This window comes from Pleurodeles waltl, chromosome 8 (genome assembly GCF_031143425.1).
Source record: "Pleurodeles waltl isolate 20211129_DDA chromosome 8, aPleWal1.hap1.20221129, whole genome shotgun sequence".
NCBI classification, from domain to species: Eukaryota; Metazoa; Chordata; class Amphibia; order Caudata; family Salamandridae; genus Pleurodeles; species Pleurodeles waltl.
This window is the reverse complement of record NC_090447.1, coordinates 1,076,646,561-1,076,668,706: the sequence shown is the minus strand read 5'-3', so window position 1 is coordinate 1,076,668,706 and position 22,146 is coordinate 1,076,646,561. Positions and strand designations below refer to the sequence as shown.

Here is a 22,146-nt window from a genome sequence, read left to right as displayed (position 1 = left end):
CACAGGCCTATTTATTATAGAACGATACAACAGTGCCAGTAGACCACACTTATTTGTTTTGAAAATCAAATGTTAAAGACAAGAAATCTTTAAAGGAGGAACGATACTACAATTGTTTAAAGCCTGAAGGCGTGTGTTTTGTTATATTGAAGCTCACAGTTTACCGCAATTGGTTACCCCACTAACAAACCCTAGGTGTAAAAGATTGTGCTTATAAACTTCACAGCCATACTGAAATTTCAAAAGATTGAATCACCGCACACAATACCTATTCAAGATGGCCAGCCACAATGTAGTATTCTCATAATACAATTATCACCAGTCATATTTCTTTTCTTGATTTGAGCATTTGTAAAGTCTTGTACATTAGTCTGTCTACTTTTTAACTTATGTGATGTCAAAATCTTTAAGATTCTTTTGCGGAACTGTGAAACGAGAGCAGCAGAGCTAGTGGCAGTTGAGGAGCTCGGCGTGTGCTGGGGTGATTAATGACAAGATTACTTGGTATAGTAAATCCAACTATTTCAACTTGTGTGTCAGATCTCAGCTCACTTCACACTACTATGTTTAATTGCTTACTTTCTTCTTATTACAACCATAAGCCCGCCACATTTAACTGGATTTTATTTTTCGACTTTGAGCACTCTAATTTATTAGCAGCATTTTTCCATTTTCTACTTTCATTGCGCCAATTTATCTTGCACATGCTTCTTGCGTTTCTATGTGTGTTTTATTGCGTGGGTAAATGAAAGACTGAGTTGGTGGATGAATGGATGTATGAGTACAAGGATGAGTGGTAAAACCTTTCAGTCTACAATATGGAGCACTTACATCTATGCTGATCACAGCATGTTCATAAACAAGTGAGAGATGCATGTTTTCATAGGTGGGGAGGACAAAGTGTGCAATTGCACTCTCGGACCAACAACGTTAACACATCTGATCTCATCAGGTGCTGGACAAAGCTAGGGTGGAGGCAATGGAGATCCTTACATACTATATATATATATATATATATATATATATATATATATATATATTAAAAGCTAGCACAATACAATATGGAGTTACTGAGTGCCTAAACTCATAACTGACGTAAGAGGCACTTTTAGTTCCAAGTCAGACCCATCAAAACTGGGAGCAGTGCTTGTTTATTTTAATAAAAGGACGATCTGCCACAACCTCAAGTCTGAAAAACTAAGCACTGGATTCTGCCAAACATCTATGGAATCAAAGAGAAGAATAAAATATTATCAAGCACTGGCAAAGCCACTAGCTATGCTAGGTTTGACTAGGTTCAAGACTGGGGAAGTTGGACTGCATGAAAGAAATTTCAATGCTAGTGAAGACAAATACATAAGCAGTGCCAAATAATTTTGTTCCCATTAGCTTGATAATGGATGCATGGCTTGTCCATGGCAAACAAAACTTGTATATCAGAATATCATATACAAACATACTCAGATCTATTTTGAACTAAAGATCATGTACAAAGAATTCATACCATCGGGTGTGGATTTATAATATTTATTTAAATGGGGCAATTTCTGAGAAACATATTTAAAACAAAATATTAAAATCAGACAATATTCTGATTACAATATTTTGGTTCCCTACTCATAGAACAACACTGCTTAGATATAAATTGAAGTAAAACAATGACACATCTAAAACAATATGTACTACAACATGTTCTTTCACGCTTCATTTATTATGTGGGCATCTTTATGCAACCTTTAAATTCCACCCATTGCAACCAGGATCTATGTTAAAAGAAGCCTACATTTTCTTCTACAGGTCTCTGGGGGTACGAGGAGTCACAGTAAAGGCCAATACAAAGAGGTATCACTAAAAGAGAATGTATAGTCCCTCAAACCACACGTAACACGAACAGCGTGGATAATCTCTGACTGCATGATTATTTGTAGAACGTCAAAGGAAAACAGACCAGGTATTAAGCACAACATTGAATAGATAAAACGCCAACATTTTTTCAACCATGGCTATGCACAGCATCATATGAACAAATCAATGTGCACAATCCATCAAGCCCCAAACACCATTTGCACCTGTTATCCTATTCACAAGGTAGAAAAAACGCACAGAGGACCACATCCGTCTTGACAACACGTAGCACTTACATCTATGCAGATCACAACAAGCTCATAAACAAGCAGGAGATGCATGTTTTCACAAGAGGGAAGGACAAAGTGTGCTTATAGCACTCTCAGGCCAACAAAGTTAGCACGTTCTCTCCTCGGGAGCTAGACAGAGCTAGGGTGGAGTCAATGACGATTCCTACACAACACATGTAGAAAGAGAAGCTAGCACTATACAGTAGGCAACATACATTAACTTCAGCACAAGTTAATAATACAAATTTAATCAAGGTAGGGACCCAAGGTACAGTTGGATACTCTCAGTCTGAGAAACAAATAAACAACTTCTTCCCAGAGCTCTTGCTCATCTTTTTAAAGCCACGTATATCAAAAGGAGGACCACCTGTACCCAGCAGATAGAAGCAGCCAAACTTTCTTATTATAGCTACACTTACGGTAGTTAGAGATTAAACAGGTAGAAACCAACGTTACTTGCTGGCCGACCACTGCCTTCTGCTAAGGTGGCACCAAACAAACACTGAAATCAAACATATCTAACACTAACGCTCCGTTGTATACTTCAGATATGAGGGAACTCTCATGCTTGTAGACATCTGATACCCCTTGGTGCTCCAGATACGCTCCTGAGCTCAAGACTCCGATCACATACAATCCAGCTAAAGATTCACAAAAAAACTGTAAAATAAACTACAGCTACATATAATTAAGCTGTGATTGCTTCCAAATCGAATCGGAGCTCCTTCCCAAACTAAGCAGTTGATCACTGCTCTATTTTTAAGACCCGACTGTCATCTAATCCGGTATGGAGGAGAAGTTCTATGAAATTTACCTCGAAAATCCCTGTTTTACAAAGCTAATTACACATCTAGACCAACAGTTTATCCAGAGTTAACTCAGCCCTGCAAACGGTCTATTTCTTCAGGAAGCGTTCGTCTAAAAGCAGGTCCTACTCCGATAGTCAGCTTTACGCCTATCTCTCTCTCAATTCACATGCCAAGATTGTACACACTCGTCACTTCTGAATTACGCAGACACCGTGATAAACTGAGAGCCTAACTAGAAAATAAAAAGCTCACTGCTGTACGTGGTTCCAACTAAAAAGATGTATTAACTCATTCATGCTGTGTGGCTTTGTAAATAAAACGATCACAGACAACTTAGTTGAGTTCTTGTACAAGAGGATTATAAACCAGTCTGGAGAGAAGCCATTTCATTTCTCTTTTAATACTGTTCCTCAGCTGTTTTATGTTTTCCAAACACATTTTTACCCGAGACTCCGCAACTTAAGCCATCTTCTACAGCCTGTTCTGGTAAATCCACATAGAGCTGTTCTCTGGATATAGGACAGTGTTTACAAAGAACCACAGCCAGACACACAACACAAGTACTAAGGCAGAGGTCTTCAAACTGGGGGGCGGGCCCCACTAGGGGGGCCTCAAGTGATCCCGGGGGGGGGGGGGGGGGGGGGGAGGCACCAAACTCTGTCCAAAAGAAATATTATGCAGATAACATGAATTTGTTTTAAGCAGAAGCATGTTATTGCAGTTTTAAAAAGGTAACAGTACTTAACTGCAATGTTTAAATAGGTTTAGACATATTTAAACATTGCCATCTTTCTAAAATAATAGTGACAAATTCTTAGGGGGGGCCCAAAGACTTATTTTTCAACTGGGGGGGGCGCAGCTTTAAAAAGTTTGAAGACCACTGTACTAAGGCGATATAGTTAAAGCTGGACCTCGCCATGCAAGACTAGTTTACTCTGATTAGGTATGACAACAGTTCTGCTCTATAGGCTACCTAGTTACAGATATGTTTATAGGACTACTACTTAAAGATGAGGAGCATCAAAAGGCTGTTTTTTTAAGATTAGTCATGCAAGAGTGCTACTACATGACTGGATCCTAGCCAGACACCGCAGCAGATCTATGTGTGTGCCTTAGCTATAGAGTGGTGGGTTACTGTCTGTAGGATGCATGTCAACGTGCCAGTTAGAGCCTTTTTAGTGGGGTGTAGAGGGTAAGAATTCTAAAAATGCATCCCAGTGAGGCTGGTCAAACTCAATATGATACAGTGCAAGCGTAGCAGCTTAGTATCGACAATGCGCAGTGGGGCTGATGTCTCTAAATTGAAATAAGTTGGGCTAGTGTCCTTAGATGCTGTGGGGTCAAATAGCTGTGTGGCAGCTTAGTGTTCCTAAAATGAGTGTGGTGCAGTGGTTTATTGTCCTCAAAATTCTGAGCAAAGTGAGATATTATTAGCTGCACAGGAGAGAGGGACTAACTAGAATGTGGTGTAGTGTCATGGGTTACAGTCCCCAAAAATCTGCATGGTAAGTTGGTCTTTAAAGGAAACAATGTGGTGGGTGTTAGTGCTTCCAGTATACAGCACAGTGAGTTAATGTCCCTTCAATTTAGTTAAATGTCATAGGTTAGTGTGTTTATGACAGTTCAAAGTAAGCCAGTGGATGCTACAACAGTTATTTATAATCAACATTAGTTCAGCAGTGTGCCATACTAGCATGCAGTGTAGCAAATTAGTGTTCGTAGGATGGAGAGCAATCTTGTAGGTTAGTGCCTTTACAAGCAGCGCAGTGGACTAGTCTTCATAGGATGCAGTGTAGTGGTTTAGCTTTGTTAGAGAGCAGGTCAACGTGATGGCGTTAGTACTCCAACATATTATCATGATCAGTTAGTATCCTATCATGCACTACACTGGGTTAATGCAGTATTGCATTTATGTTGCAGTGCAGTGGTTTAGTGCTCTTTGAATGCAGAACAATTTAGTGGATTACAGGTGGAAGTCATGTGAGTGTGGAGGAGTTAGAGTAGCAGTCAAAGTCTGCTACTATTTGAGGACACAGTAGACCAATGGCTGAGAGATTGTCAAGGACAGAGTACATCTGCAGTGTAATTTAATATCCCATGGAACAGCAAGGACAGAAACAATAGACAACCAGGTTGATAAGAAGTTATAGGCAGTAAATATATTGTAGTGAGGAGAAACAGCCAGAATGGTGGGGCTGCAGAAGTGGCTGGACCATTTTATGATCCAATGTACTTGCTTTGAAATCATTTCTCTTTAAACTCACTTTGCTCTACTATAATTTTCTGTTTATGGCTTTTCCAGAGTAGGTACCAACAATATATCCTATTGAGCACGTATTTCAGTTTACAAAGCGTGCATAAAGGGCACACTGTACAAATGAAAAGGTAGGAACCTTTTTTCTTCTAAGTAGAGGCCTTCCTTCTAATCTAGCTGTACAGATTCGGACGAAACTGATGCTTGATTTTCTGGCTTCTTCGGAGAGTCTTAACCACTTGTTACTACTGATATTACTCAATGACACTCCGGACGGGAATCCAACAGAGATAACCGAGGAGCTGAGAAAGAGGTACAACAGAGAGGCAAATCCAACTACGTCTCTGTTGGCTCAAGGTAATTCATAGACAAAGCGGTGTTGAGGGTGTAGGAGCACCAGCATAAGTGGAGTGGCGTCTTTGTCTACCTACCTCCAATCAAGGGCATGCTCCAGCCAATTTACTCACTAAAAAAACGCCAATATCCTTCCACGGGCTTCACTGGACCACATATGATGATAATCCATATTTGTAGTGCGCAACAGTTACTCAAAAGAGGATGCCCTGGCGCTTAGCTGAAAATTAACAAGATCTTATTCGGAGATTAATATCTTTATGAATTTTAAAGTAGTTGGAGTCCGGACGGAGGTGAATGGAAAGCAAATTCTACAATTTCTGGGCCAAATAACAGAAGGCACTATCTCCTACAAGCACAGCAATTACTTGTAGGAGATAGTACATGGGAATCTACTGACCTCGGGACTCGTCAAGTGTGCTGTGTAATTTTTTTTTTTACAGCAGAACTAAAGGGCCTCGCTTACAGTAGGCTCTATTGTTACTCCGAGTTTTAAAAGTAAAATGTTGTTTCATAGGTTATCAATATAAGTTACTTTGACTTAAATCCAGAACAGCGCTTCCCTGAATTTTAGCTAGCTTAGAACTGCATTGTGTGAAGAAGGCCAACAGGAAGAACAACATGTATCATCAACTTTAATAAGAATGTAATCACTAAAACACATACAAGTGTTTGGGGAGACTAATTCACAAATCACATCACAATAGTCTAACTTTCTTGGCTGAGAATCCATTTGTCCATGATTTCGGCCAATAATATATGATAATGGTGAGTCCAAAAGACCACATAATGCATTTTGGATGTATGAATTTGACCTAACATATCTTACAGCAGCATATAATCAGATTTAGGTGCAAGAACCAGTAAGATGGAGTCCCACCACATTTCAGTACTGGGTCTCCCAGTCTTGTATCTAATATGCCTGTTGGCATCATCTTCTGTTTGCACAAATGTATACATTTGTGACTTTCATGCCTCTATCCCAAGAGAAGTTGGGGATTTCCATTTGACGGCTGGAGCCATTTCCCGAAGCAATTCTAGGGAAACAATGTTAGTGTTCTTCTTGTAAATTAAAGAGAGCTTTATAACCTGGTGAGAGACTTTACAATGAGGTTCTAGCACTTTCCGGGGTCTTTTCTTTTGAGTATAATAGTCTCTGGGCAAAATGCTTCTATGGTCAACTTTATCGTAATGACATCTGCTTGCAAGTTCTTGACTGTCCTGGAAAACTTTCCTCTTTCAGTTCTTTCACAAAGGTGTGTGCACAATGGGTGGTAAATGTTACTAGACTGTTCCTGCGTTTCTAGTTTCTATATTATCCTATGTGTAAGGGAGGTGAAGCTATAGGGCTTTGCACCTAGGCAGCTGAGAATGCATATGAAAAGATACAAAACACACAAGGGATTTAGACTACACCAAGGGACAACCACGCAAAAGTGAATGGGATGACAGTTTTGATTGTTAAGAAAACTAATCCTATATGAAAGTTCCAGTGTCCAGTAATAGGGTCACAAAGACTCTGGGTCTCCAGTTTAACAAGAGGCTAATTAATGCTACAACTAGTCTAACAAACCAAGTAACAAAAAGGATCGTGCTGGAAATAAGGTAGAACAGGTAGTAGGGGGCTTTGTTTTGTGAACTATTGATCGTGTCCACGCCCACCTGAACTACTGGTTCCCATAACACCTGCAATTTGAGGTAATGGTTCATTCCCTTTTCTATATTCAATAACACTGGAACTATAAAAATTTGCAAGACGGATCAAGTGGTTGAAACAGTGAAAAGGGAAAACCTTTGTGTTTTTCCAAGAAAGAAAAGAGATAAGTGCATCAACAAAGTCAGAGTGACAGCTGTGCATCACGGTAATGTACACTGCACTCGTAGTCCTGGATGTCTACTGCAGGGCCTCAGTCCCCTTGCAAAGTATAGGTATTCAGTTAAATTTTAGGCAACTTGTTTGCAAGGAATTCTTGTACGGGTCATACCCTAGAGGATGTCAGCTCAAACGTCTTTCTACTGGGGTTGACTCTTGTCCTTTTAGTTAGAAGGTAGCTCCTACCCACAACTTAAAGTATAGATTCCTCTAATATCAAAGGAGAGAAAAGTCACTGAGCTTTCTCCAAGTCTGGTGCTTGATCCTATCGATTATGAGCTCCGTTCCTGACTGAACTAGTGCAGCACAGCTCAGAGTTGAGATTAATACAACATACTCCACTCCTACCTCCCCCTCAAGACACCACAAGGGAGCAGTACTTATCTTAAACTAGTGGAACAATGATGGGAAACTAGTGCCCAACAAGCGGAAGCGCGGTATGATAAAACCCAAAGTAACAAAAGTAGAGAGCATCATTTTGGGCTCGCTTTCAGAGTTTAGTCATAGAACGAGAGCAGCACACTATATGTAAGCACCAATGGATCAATGAATTGTAGATAATATATAAAAAAAAAGTGTGTAAGAGCGAAAACATATGGAGCGAAAACACACAGGAGAGCCTATAATTCTGTACTCTGTATGCACAAAAAATAAGGCCAATGTCACCAGCACAGGCGGTGTCTTATGGGGGTCATGATTTGACTTCCTGGAGCAATGCTCGCAGCTCTGTGGCTGGTATCTGTTAGGTGTGCTCCTAAGATGAAAGGAAACATCTGCAGGAAGACGCAGCAATCTGAAATGAGGCTCTGACTTGAAATGGCATAATATTAAAGTACCTTCTGCAAAATGTGGTCTGCTGTAACCAAAGAGAAAAGGGTGACTGGCTGCCAGATGTAGCAAGATATGCTTTTGCGATCCTGAAATTGTGAGTCGACGCGACTCGCAATTTCAGAATCGCAAAAGCATATGCAGAATGGTGTCTCAGACACCTTCTGCGACTCGCTATGGGGTCGCAAAGACCCACCTCATCAATATTCATGAGGTGGGTCGCATTTTTCGACCCCATAGCGAGTCCCTGCACTCCCAGGGATGGTGGCCTGCTGAAGTCAGCAGACCTCCATGTCTGTGACTGCTTTTTAAATAAAGCAGTTTTTTTTTTTCATTTTGCAGCCCGTTTTCCTTAAAGGAAAACGAGTTGCAAAATGAAAAAAATACCGAAACCATTTGCTTTCGTTTTTTTCAGAGTAGGCAGTGGTCCATAGGACCAGTGCCTGCTCTGAAAAAATAATTTTGTTGACATTCACAAAGGGGAAGGGGTCCCATGGGGACCCCTTCCCTTTTGCGAATGAGTTACCACCAGTGTGACACTGGTGGTAACTGCGAGTTGCTCTGCGAACGCAGTCGCGGTCACAAAGCAATTCTGAATTGCGATGCGAGTCGCAAATAGGAAGGGAACTTTGCGAGTCGCATTCACAAATTGCGAGTCAGTACTGACTCGCAATTTGTGAATGTGCATCACAGGAGGCCGTTTGCATGGCGCAAACTGCGATTTTCGCAGTTTGCGACATGCAAACGGCTTGCTACATCTGGTCCTGGGACCCTACCCAGTTGTCATTCTACCTAAATATTCAATAATCTGATTTATTTTGACACATGCAGTTTTTGCAATGAATCGGTAATGAATCGGTAATGATAACCTCCATTGTTCCCACCTGTCACCCTCTAGGTATTTGACAAATATACATCTTTAAACCTCCCATCACAACTCTGAATTGGGAAAACACTTTCCCAGGGCATTATCTGAATAAGTCTATAACAGCTATGAAAAGATTTAAGTAAACACGGCTGTTTTTTCATTTAACACAGCGCTAAATGTGAGGGCCCATAATGTCTCATACTATAAGAGAATATAAATCATGCACAGTGAGCAGTTTCCGAGCACCTACACCACACTCACCAAGCAGGTGACTGAAATCGACATCCAACCTTTTCCGATATGAGAAGTCTGGATCAATTCCACTTCGATGCAACACTATTTGGGACACGCATTCTTCAATGATTTTGAAATACTGCGGCCTTAAGAAGAAATGAGAATGTAATTAACATTTTTGCGCACACGGAAGGACAAAAACTAGTTTTCATGCCACATTTTTTACCTTCACGAATGTTGAACACAGGAGTTACCCCCACTCCCCGTAACCCAATATCTCAGGGATATCTTGTGTTATCTTCAAGGAACCCAGTAAAAGTAGCAGTACAAATGCTGCTGCCTCCAGATTCTACTCATAGTCACCATATGGCAACAAGCACATGCTATGGAAGTAGAATAAAGAAACATGCAAGACCAGGCAGTATTATTTTGAGTGTTGATTAAAAAACTGTGTTCTTCACAAAGATACTGGAGGCAACCTGGACTGTGGGAGGGTGGGTGGGTGGGTGGAGAAGGCAACCTGGACAGTGGGAGGGTGGGTGGGAGGAGAAGGCAACCTGGACTGTGGGAGGGTGGGTGGGTGGAGAAGGCAACCTGGACTGTGGGAGGGTGGGTGGGTGGATGGGTGGAGAAGGCAACCTGGACTGTGGGAGGGTGGGTGGGTGGATGGGTGGAGAAGGCAACCTGGACAGTGGGAGGGTGGGTGGGTGGATGGGTGGAGAAGGCAACCTGGACAGTGGGAGGGTGGGTGGGTGGATGGGTGGAGAAGGCAACCTGGACAGTGGGTGGGTGGGTGGAGAAGGCAACCTGGACAGTGGGTGGGCGGGTGGGTGGGGAAGGCAACCTGGACAGTGGGTGGGCGGGTGGGTGGGGAAGGCAACCTGGACAGTGGGTGGGCGGGTGGGTGGGGAAGGCAACCTGGACAGTGGGTGGGCGGGTGGGTGGGGAAGGCAACCTGGACAGTGGGAGGGAGGGTGGCTGGGTGGGGAAGGCAACCTGGACAATGGGAGGGAGGGTGGCTGGGTGGGGAAGGCAACCTGGACAATGGGAGGGAGGGAGGGTGGGGGAAGGCAACCTGGACAATGGGAGGGAGGGAGGGTAGGGGAAGGCAACCTGGACAATGGGCGGGTGGGAGAATGGGTGGGGGAAGGCAACCTGGACAATGGGTGGGTGGGAGAATGGGTGGGGGAAGGCAACCTGGGCGGGTGGGAGGGTGGGTGGGGGAAGGCAACCTGGGCGGGTGGGAGGGTGGGTGGGGGAAGGCAACCTGGGCGGGTGGGAGGGTGGGCGGGGGAAGGCAACCTGGGCGGGTGGGAGGGTGGGTGGGGGAAGGCAACCTGGGTGGGTGGGAGGGTGGGAGGGTGGGTGGGTGGGTGGGGGAAGGCAACCTGGACAATGGGCGGGTGGGAGGGTGGGTGGGTGGGGGAAGGCAACCTGGACAATGGGCGGGTGGGAGGGTGGGTGGGGGAAGGCAACCTGGACAATGGGCGGGTGGGAGGGTGGGCACAGGCAACGGGAGGGCGGGTGGGAGGGTGGGCACAGGCAACGGGAGGGCGGGTGGGAGGGCGGGCACAGGCAACGGGAGGGCGGGCACAGACAACGGGAGGGCGGGAGGGAGGAGGCAACACAGACAACGGGAGGGCGGGAGGGAGGAGGCAACACAGACAACGGGAGGGCGGGAGGGAGGAGGCAACAGACAACGGGAGGGCGGGAGGGAGGAGGCAACACAGACAACGGGAGGGCGGGTGGGAGGAGGCAACACAGACAACGGGAGGGCGGGTGGGAGGAGGCAACACAGACAACGGGAGGGCGGGTGGGAGGAGGCAACACAGACAACGGGAGGGTGGGTGGGAGGAGGCAACACAGACAACGGGAGGGTGGGTGGGAGGAGGCAACACAGACAACGGGAGGGTGGGTGGGAGGAGGCAACACAGACAACGGGAGGGTGGGTGGGAGGAGGCAACACAGACATTTGAAGCAACACAGACAACAGGAGGGAGGAGGCAACACAGACCATGGGAAAGCATGGGGTGGGAAGGAAGAAGCAACAGAGGGGGCAAATGGGGTGGAGTGGTAGTAGTAGAGACAAAGCAACACAATGGGAAGAAGAAAATAATTTAAAAAAGAATTAACACAAAATAGTACCTCAATCACAGCACAATTAGCGGAAGGACCCTAATTAGGATGAAGCTATCTGTACCTTGTCCATTCTTCAGTGGAAAGAAGAGTACGTGAAACCAGCATGCACTGCTCAATTAAGAGGCACAAAGTATGTGTGAAAATGAAGCCATCTAATGGTAAGCAATGGGCGGGCTCCAAGCCTTTTGTTGCATAAATTAACTCTTGCAAGCGAGAGAGCACTCAGTGTATGCACTGCCACATGTGAGATCTAAAAAAGATTTTCAGTCATTCCAGTGTTACTTTACTTCAGAGCTACCCTTTTCACATATGTACCTTTTTTATCCTGGGTGGTGGTGCCTCTCAGAGGCTTCCTTTGGGAGATAGGAAACCTCAGGTCTCTCTGGTCAAATGTCTAATGATTGGGGGTTCAGGAAATGCATGACCTAATGAGATACCTTGCATCTGCTGGTTGTTACTAAGTGTCTGTTTGGCTCCTAATTAGATCTGGCATATAGAATAAGAGTTGAGTTGAGTTATGGAGAAGGTTAATCTATTACTCATTTTAGGGCGGAAAACACCCAATCCCCTTTCAGCTACTCATTGCGGTCGTAGGTTGACGGGGAAAAAAACTTTGAGAGTTGGAGACACTGCTTCAGTAAGTTACAATAATTTAAGGGTTTTCTATACATTATCTGCATCTCAGTGTCAAAGATACAGTACACAAAACTCAAAGCCCTTTGCAGACCTACGACATGAGTTTGAACTCTATGAAGCCCATATTTTTAGGCACTTGCAGTCAAGACACACCATGTACCACTATCTTTATGGCCAACATGGGTGTGTTGAATTCAGTCCACTAACGGCAAAAACTCACGATAAGCTCAAAATGGGATAAGATGATTTCTCATATATCATGGTTAGGATGCAAATGTCCCCTGCATGGTGAGGTACGTGCATCCCTGCCCTGAGTGTCTCAGCTGCATGGATACCTGGATCACAGGTACAGATTTTGGTCTTGGGCAAACACGGGTCACATATGTGCACCATGACCGAAGCTTATCTTATGCTAATGCAGTTTTGTTAGACCGGGAAGAATGCCCCAAGAACTATCTTCAAAGTGGTGGGGACTACAGCCCTTGCCAAGAGTTAAGTGCCACAAGTGTAGAGGAGGCAGCATACCAGTTTTATTGCTTACAGGAATTAGTAGTTTGGACAGGCCTGGTTACCTGTGTCACCGGATTTGTGCCTAGTGCCCCTCACATGTAAACACCTCAACTGTGTACTGAACTCACTCTTGACATTCATGATGCCTGTATGTAGTACTGTGCAGTGGGTGACACTTTGTGTGCGTGCTGGGATATTATGTGCCTGTGGATGGTTTATGACATGGAGGCCTGTGGGCTTCATTTTGGAAACCCAGGGCCTAGAAAGCTAGTTTGAGGCGAGGACTGCAATCCCTCAGACAGGAGGTTTGGATTGCCCGAGGGCTGGTGTGGGAACACACACTTGCAAAAGGGGAGCAGAGCTCCCTCTGCGCACATGAAAAGTTTATTTTATTCAAGAAAGAGTTACTGGTCACTGAGGCTTAGGCCTTTGAAACTAGGTGAAGCATATTTCATTGGAAGCTGGCAGGCAGATGTGATCCCAGGTTACTCTCTTGGCCTGTGTTGGGTAGATTGGAATTGCAGATGCTTCTGATGTGGCAGACTGTCTCCTTGAAAAAGGAGAGGACAGAAGAGAGGGAACTTCAAATGGGTCGAAACCCGCAACGCGAATATCAAGGGACCAGACACTAAATCACATCCGTGGCTGGATATGGGCTATAAAGTTGGGAGTGCGAGTCCCAAAAGTTGCTAAACAGTGTTGCTCACCTCTATGGAAAGTAGATCACCAAGACTTTTAGATGTTGTAACCAGGACTTGGGGCCAAGGTCTTCTAGTCTCCCTTCTGCTAAAGAGACGGTCACCCAGGAAGTCAAGACCCCTTTCCCTCAGCCAGGAGCACCAGCTTTCTGCCTGCTAAGACAGCGGAGGAAGAGAGTGCCTGGAGGGAGCAAGGTCCAGTGGGGATCCTGTTAAGTGCATCCTGGTGAGCAAAGTGTGAGAAGTCCAGTCCAGTTGGGACTGTTACAAGAGTGAAGGCCAATCGACTTGTGGAAGTCGGCAACTCTGATATGTCAGGTGGGGGCCACTATGAAGTTAAGGAAGTTTCACTTGCTGTGTAAAGTTAGTAACCCACATATAACAAAGGCCATTGTCCTGGAACATCATTTCAAGAGGATCCCAGCTGGTGAATCAGCCACATGGGAACCAAGGGAGCCATGGAGGAGAGACTGTGGTGGCCTGATGCAGCATTTGGAAAAGACCAACAAGAGGTTGCAGTCCTCCAGCATTAAGGGGTCGGAGACCACGAAGATTCATCCCAGTCCTCCTGCACTCACCAGCTGCCACCAAGTTGAGTAACACTGTTGTAGGCCGCCGGAAATCTACATGAACTAAACCCTCAGCTCTGCTGAAGTTGACTCTTAAAGGGGCAAACTCGCGCTCTGTCGTATGTGACTAGTGTGGGCCGCATCTGAATGTCACCCCATCATAGAATGGGGAAAACCAACCCTACAAGTAGGGAAAGATTCTGGTATACCATCCAGAATTACAATACTATTTATTGTTTTTTTTTTTTTAAGTATTGTGTGTTTATATTAAATACTACTTTTATCACAAAAACAGTTTCTGACTAAACAATCGGTTATTGAACTTACTGTATTTTGAGCCTCATGCCTGTTTATACCTTACACCTCCCTCCCCCGAACAGCCTTTGACTGCTCGACCCACGCTTTTACTAGGAGTAAAGTGCTGAAGAGTGTAGTACTTGGCCCAATTGCTCAAGACTCAAGTAGGTCAGGTCCTGGGATGTAAGGACTAAAAGGCTACAACATCTGTGGCTGGGCTTAGTAACCCCTGCTTGCCCCATGGTTCTCTGACAAATGTTCTGAAATTCATTAGCACACCCAACTCTGTGTCCAGACCTTACAGGCATTCCAGGTAGTAGATGTGGGGGTTCTTACCGAAGGAGAATGAAGGGGATGCTTCAATGTAGCCTAGAGAAGTTGTTAATTCATCTGGTTTCCAAAGTGATCCACTTCAACTCACTCTATAGAGTTTATCATACCTGAAAGAGGCTTTGGTGGCAGGGAAGGAATGAGTCACCAGTCTGTCTCCAAGGTAACATACCACAGGGAGATTTTTTTTCACGTGATCTGAAGCAGTCTAGTCATTCTTACTTTGTGGGAGGGTGTCGCTGGGGCAGTGTGGGAGGTGTTAGTCTGGCCAAAGTGCCTCTCCCATAGTCAGGTATTTATAATTTTAAAGATCTGAACAATATTTGACATGTAAAATGTCTTTACTTTTGAGATTAGTGTTAGCTCAGCCAGACACTAACCAACACTGGGGGCATGGCCACCCACCCCACCCCGAGACTGCTAGAGAGTTGATTTCAGGGAATTAAAAGGTGAACTGTCACAGAAACAGGGATTTATGAGTCCAAAGGGTGCTCATGCTAACTAAACAAGAGCCAGAAGCCCTGGCAGTCTAAATTTGGTCGCTTGTTATTTGGGTTGCTGCATCTAACCTGACCACTTACTGGGCGGAGTGGCTAAGTGGCCTTTTGTTATGATTTATGATTTGCTGTATCTTACTCATCTTTCTTTATGTCAAGCTCCTTTGACTGGTTGCCACTCACCTTTTTATATATTTCGCAAACATTTTATGTAACATCCGTCTGCTCAAATACCATGTATGAAAATGCTGATAAAAATATTTTATTAAAAAAAAACAAAAAAAAAAATTAAAAGGTAGTGTGTCTAACTTTTATGTGTCTCACTTATCAGGCCTCTCAATACCTTAGTTCCAGATTGCAACACTATCTGAGATGCCTCAATTTAAAATGACAAAATAATGCTTTTCTTGAGATCTCCACGCTCTGCCTGTCCACTCAATGCATCAGAGCTTGCTCAGTACACGTTTCCTCCATGTGGAACACAAGCCCCCTCTATATTTGGCTCTTCTCCACACTTACACTCTTCAAAGAAAACCGAAGGCCTACTGATTTAGTTAAGCAGGTGTGATAGGGCAGCAACAATTGATCCAGGTAGTGTGTGCTATTTAAATGCTGTTTATTATTTAAGCATTATGAAAGTGATTATTCACCTTGAAAAACAGTGCTTCTAGTGGATATTCTAACTGCGGATAGCTAATCTTTTAAATATTTCCCAAGTGCCAAACTAGATCCAGAAAGCTTCGCAGCAGTGCTCCAGCACAAAGGCATGTGGCACCATGCGAATGCACTGCCCTGGAAGTGACACTGCAGAGCTGCACATAAGCTCTACACTTGTGAGATGAAATCAGTTTTTCTCTTTATGTTCCTTCAGACACAGATGTAGATCAATTGTTCGTGACAGTGCCCTGATCTCTAACTTGGGAACTTTCTACATACTGACAAGCGCCGGCACTGAGGAATGTGCAACCAGAAACAGTCTCTACCAGAAAGAGCATTATGGAAGTTAAGTAACTTATTCAGATGAATGTTTTAACTGCAGATTCCTCGCCTTCTGACTAGATACCAAGAGATCACCTCCTTAAGATGAAGGGTCCGTGGAGTCGGCTTTTATCAAAAAGTACTTTAAGACAGACAGGGGAAAAGTGTGCCTACCACCTGACCTACCTGTCGAGGCCGGAGCGCTTCCGCAACTTGTCTAGCAAAGCCCTCCTTGCAAGCCTTGGGTGGAGTGAGCCCTTAGGCTTTCCGGGGATTACTTCTTGGCCAGTGCGTACCAGATTTTCATACAAAGGTCTATCCATCTTGACAAGGTACTCTTATGCATCACCTTACAGTTCTTTACCCTTGAAAACCCAATAAAGATCTGATAATCTAACCAATGTTCACATGATTCAAGGAAAAATACTCTAGACGTCAAGGCGGTAGAGCCTCTCTTCCTCTTTTGCAGGATAAGAAGGCACAGAGAAAGCCAATAATGTGACTGATTTGGCCAAAATGTAATAGTGTCATGACTTTCAGAAAGTAAGTTCGCTCCTCAGCAACGTACGAGGGGAAAAAGGTGGTGTACGGAAGATGAGTTAACATGGTCTGCAATTCGTTAAGGAAGTGCACTGACGTAATGGCAACGAGCAAAACCAATTTTAATATTGATAGTCTTAAGGAGCAACTGTGCATAGATTTGAATGGTGTGTACATCAAGAAAGTCAAGACCAGGTTGAGGTCCTACTACGATATCACAAATGGCTTGGAGAGAAGCATGTGTGTGGAATTCTAATTAACTTGATCTTCTCCATCCTGATAAGGAACCAGCTCAAACAATGGTGGCATGTACAACTTTCCATGGACTACACAACCAAAGACTGTTCTGACCACCTTACGCAACATGTTAAATATTTGTGGGAGGCCAGTTTAAAATTAGCTTATTTCAAGGTCTTACACAAATGGCACTGGTCCTGACACAGGTTACAGAAGGCTGTCATCTCCAGGGATCCCTCCTGTTGGAGATTCAAGGCAGCAGACAGCAACATTGCGCACATAATTTGGGAACGTCCCTTACTGGCACAGGGATAGTGGACAGAGATTTATGCAGAGCTGGGCGCACACGCTGGGATTTCAGAGACCCTACCAAGTGCAAATGTGATGTTTTATGATTTCTCCGCCTATCGGGATTAGTTCCACAACTTGGTCAGTGGTGTGCACTGGCTGTCACCTGTACATTAATAGGTGCCCTTTGGGACAGTTACCCAATTTATGATCAATATTTTTCCTTTTTGTTGAGGGCAGGTCTCCCAAAATTTCCCAAAGGAGTTCAGGCTTGCTAATTTTGCTTACTTGCGATTAGTTAAGTAATATTTTTTTCACCCAACCATTTTCAAAGTTACCAGAACCACATTTTTTTCCACTTATAACATCAGTGATAGTTCTGCCACGCAATGCGATTTGACCCTATTTGTCTAATACAATTGCACAGTTATAGCAGGCCAACCACAGGGTCCCAACAATGCTATTTTATCACAAGTTGTACATAACGAGAAATGCATAGTGGCATTTGTCTCCAGGCAAGTGATGGGAGCAGAATGATGTTTTTGGTTGTGGAGCTTGAGATTGTTACTGGGCCATTAAATATTTTTGTTTTTTTCCTTTTAGGCACACCGCTGTTGGCGCACACAGACCACAGGCCTCTGCCCCATACTTTTACCACAAAGAGACTGAAAGGTCTTCAAATAGAAATTTAAGGTGGTGGTTAGGATTAAAAAAATACACCTTTACCATAGAATATTTTGCAGGTTTAAGATATAAAGTTGCTGGGTGCCTTTCACATTTAACATTTGCCAAACGTCAACAAATGGGTGAAGATGAAGAACTGAATGACATGGTCCTTATGTGAACGTAAGCAAAATCCACGGAAAAGATAGGTCAGGTTAAAGATTGTTTTAACTGCACTAATAACATCAGAGGTCCGAGAAGTGGGCAAACCTACACTGTCCCCGGAAGAGATTCAGAGTAAACTGTGTGTTAACCTTGCTTTACATAATGTAGGATAAATCAAAAAAGCAAATATTCCTGTCAAATATATCCTGGCCATAGTGTATTATAACTCAAAATGGGTGTCAAAATTGTCAACTAAATCACAACCGAATCCCTCACTGATTTCCCAAAAGAGGGAAAAGAGATTAAGGTATTCCAGAAATATTAGTGATCGATAGTGGAATCCAGATTACTTATGACAACATGATTAACATCCTTTGTTGATGTACATTTTGACCTAAATTCTCCCCAGTACTGCTCAAGCATAAATGGGTGAGCATGACGACCAATGAATGATTACAATTAGCTCACATTAACAGTGTTCCTAGTAGAGAAGGTTTACAAAACACTGTGTGGACATAACACTACCAACTAGTATAATCACAGTGCACCCCATTTTATGCCCTTGCAATAGGTGCTCCTCTGGTCCAAGGGAGTTAGAAAGGGTAGCAGCAAGCGCAGAGGCTCCAAACCTCAGCGCAACACTTAGTGTTTGAAACAGCGACCAAAATGAAAACAGAAGAAGCAATTTGCAAAGTGCAAAATGCAAAAACGTAACTGGAACAAGGAAGAGAATACGGAAATAACAAGCGTTCCCCAGAAGAAGATTCTGCATACCTTCAGCAGCTGCAGAAGGAACAAGACCCATCTGTTCAGACAATACCACCATCTAGACAAATGATTCTTCATCCGCTCCCTCTCACTCTCCCATACTAACTCACAGTTCATGCAATGTGCAACCCTTCACACGAATGCACTGAACAACCCAGAACTTTAACTTTCGACTATGTTCTAGGTTTCAATTTACTATCTATAATCTATGTATATAGTCACACTTATGGCATATCAACTGAAAATCTATTACTTAAATACGCAATGTTCCACGCCTCTGCACCCCGTAGTATAGATACCCCTTTTGACACGGAAAGAAAAGAAATATACAATTGTTAATTCAAAACACCACAGGCATCAGAATAAAAAAAAGAATATACAATTACAAAACTTACCTCACAAAATAATCATTCCTGATCAACATAAGGTGCTGGAGTATTGAAAGAAAATATCCTTCGGCTCCTGTGTCTTTTACCATGTTCCATACCATGTTAAAAACGTCACTGGCCTCAGTGAGGATGTTAAGGAGCAACACACAAAGACTTCAATACACAATTTTACAATGAAAAAGAAAATACATATTACTTATCATGCTGACTTAACATAGTTGCTTGTGAATGAGCTAAAAAACAGTATTCACACACTAAACTGTTTTAAAAAATAAAAAAATAAAAATCGGAGTTTGGCCATCAGGTGCCTACATGATAAAGCCACCTGGAGAGACCCTCCCCTCCCCACGCCCAAGATGGCTTCAGGGTAAAGGACCATTATATTGTAACAAACCAACAGCAAGGGGTCCATCAATGTTATAGACTGTTTAGCGCTCAGCCTGCGATTTATGATGTACCATTTTCTTTTGTTTTGCCCTAAATTAGAAAGCTATAAGTTGTATGCTACTAAAGACAGGCCAAGATGACATGACATGAGGGTCTGGAGGTAGCAACAATCAGTTGGAGACTCTGACACATTTGTCGTCAGGATTGTGCTACACACTTACTGAGTGAAGACAAGCTGAATTGAGCAGGTCTGGGATAAGGGTAAGAAAGTTAAGAGCATAGTGCTGTGGGGGCATTCGGATGAGGACTGATATTGGTCCTAGTTTATAAAATTTAGATTGCAATTACACCTTTAAAAATACGATAATTCCAATGAAAGCGAAACAGGAAGACAAAGAGGGACTCTTAATTCTGCAACCAACTTGAATGGCTCAATGGTCGGTTAAATGCCTTTTCAGTCTTGAGTTTTTATTTTTAATAGCGTTTTCTTTTTTTTGCAAATTTCAGGCGAACACAATATGGCCTAGTGGGGTGGACTAACCAGCATCTTTCAATTTCATCTAAGTGGCTAAGAATTAGAATGGGATTTTTCAGTAAATAGACGATATACTTCAAATTTGCAACCAAGAAAATACAGACTCGCAGCTGCAGACACCGTTTTTAGTATCATCAAGACATTTCGACTGAAATTAGAAAAAAACAGCAGTGCTACAGGCTTGTATTTCAGCTAGTGGAATATACTAGCAGGCTGGCTGTATTTGCTTTTGATAGGCCTGACAGGATCAGAAACAGACATTCTCACCAACACTTGGAATGCTTCCAGGAGAATTCCTATGTGTACGGCAGAAACACAAACTACCTGGAATCCCGAGAGCTCCTTCTGCACATACGCTGTCCAGGTTCAGTAGAATAAAAGTTAGCTTTTAAGGTATGGAAGACAGATTTGGAAGTCTCTCAAATGCCCTGAAATTAACACATAAATGCATCGAGAGGGTTTTGTGCCAATACTCTGCAGTCATTGCTCTGATACGGTGATATTGTTATATAGAATCAGTCAGCAGGACAGCTATTTGGTGACTGGAAAGTGAGGACATTTCAACTCTAGGTTTAAGTCTGCCCTAGGAAGCGGGCACAGAAAGGCATAGGAGCCAGCCTAGAGTCAACGCACCACATATCTGCAGAGCAGCTTGGTGAGTGGACAGAACTACTACCACGCCTACAGAGGGCAGCAGAACCTATGGCGCTCTGTGCCAGAGTGGCCTTGTGGCGCAGAGTACGGCCCAGTCTCCACAACTGCTCTTGCTATGGCTAAGGATTTGGGATTCGCCAGAGGCAAGCTTCCCCAGGGAAATTCTATTACGTTGTCTTTCATTGTATAATGCCTAGCTGTCCCCTGATTCGCACGTGTAAAATCGATTGTTAATAGTTTAACTACTCCAGATAGCAGAAAAGCAGACTCTAAAAGCTTGAGTAAAAGTCTATTTTGTAATTGGTGACCCAAACACGCTTTAGGGACTTCCAAGCTTTGCAGTGTATAGTAAACTTTACTCTTATTACATCTTTCACAGGTCCAGAGTTTTATAGACATAATATTTTGAATACAGAGTACAGATTTTACTTGACCAGGTTCCATTTCAATACTATTCATTTCTTGGTGGCATTTCCAAAATAGGGAACTTGGTTTTCAGTGCTTTCTTAATTGTCTCTCTTAAAACGCCTCCAAACTTATACTTTTTTGCCCATTGTATGGATGCTCGTGGAATCGTTTTTACTCTCAATTTTATAAGAAGCTAATTTTAAACAACACTAATTAGCTTTTACATTTTTGCAACACCTTGGCTCACTGCAGATTTGTATGGGGCCATTAATGTTTTTAATATGCCCCCTGGGTGGTAAGAAGAGGTATGTGTCCTCAGTGTGATCGTTTACATTTTTGCCTCTATTGTTATCTGTTTTAATATTTGAGTAGTCCTGATAATATCGACCACTAGGAAGAGAGTTGATTTCTTAGGTTGTTGATATTACATTTTGCCATTGTTTCTAATATGGAAATAGAACTGAGATAATGCCATCAATCAAAGCACGATGTACGTCCTGGAAAAAACTTGCCCCTGTGCTTGTCTGTCATACTGTTCTTTCTTTCTGGATACTTCCCGATTCTCAGGAAGAGATATGGACTATAGCCTGAACGTGCTATCTAGCTACTTTTGATATCACTGTTTAATAACAGATTACATTTATCACTTTTAGCTTTGTATTTGTAAGTATGTTTTTCTTTTTATTTCCATTTCCGGCAATTTACCGCTGAATAAATAACAATGATCATTTCTACAATTGCACATAAATGTCAAATCCAGAGACAATGGTCAATTAAATTTAAAAAAGTATCTAAAAATTTCAGGTTACATTTACATAGGTATACATTTTAGGTTCTCAAATACACAGACTTAACCTTCTTACAATCATGAAAATCCTTGCCATCTACTTGCCAATGTTATGAGAAGACAAGTAGATTTCGAGGAAACTGCAATGCGCTTCTTGCACTGCAACAGACAGGCCAGCACTAGAAATCACCCGATTCCATTGAGCACAAGCCATCCTTCTTCTAGTGTGGGCATTACGGTGCTAATTTGGGTAGCCAAAATACTATTAATATTAACACTTACTCATATGTTAGAAACAATTATTTCAAAAACTACA

At 43.1% G+C, this 22,146-nt stretch overlaps 1 protein-coding gene across 4 annotated transcripts in view; it reads right to left on the bottom strand.

Annotated features, from left to right (window-relative positions):
- Positions 1-22,146, bottom strand: part of DIAPH3 (diaphanous related formin 3) — a 1,960,340-nt gene that overhangs the window by 1,188,976 nt on the left and 749,218 nt on the right. For all 4 annotated transcript variants that reach the window (XM_069205304.1, XM_069205305.1, XM_069205302.1 and 1 more), the window contains exons 12-13: positions 19,066-19,182; positions 9,383-9,501 (exon numbers count right to left, since the gene is read on the bottom strand). In XM_069205304.1, coding sequence (XP_069061405.1) covers positions 9,383-9,501; positions 19,066-19,182 — 236 coding nt within the window. The remainder of the gene's footprint in view (positions 1-9,382; positions 9,502-19,065; positions 19,183-22,146) is intronic.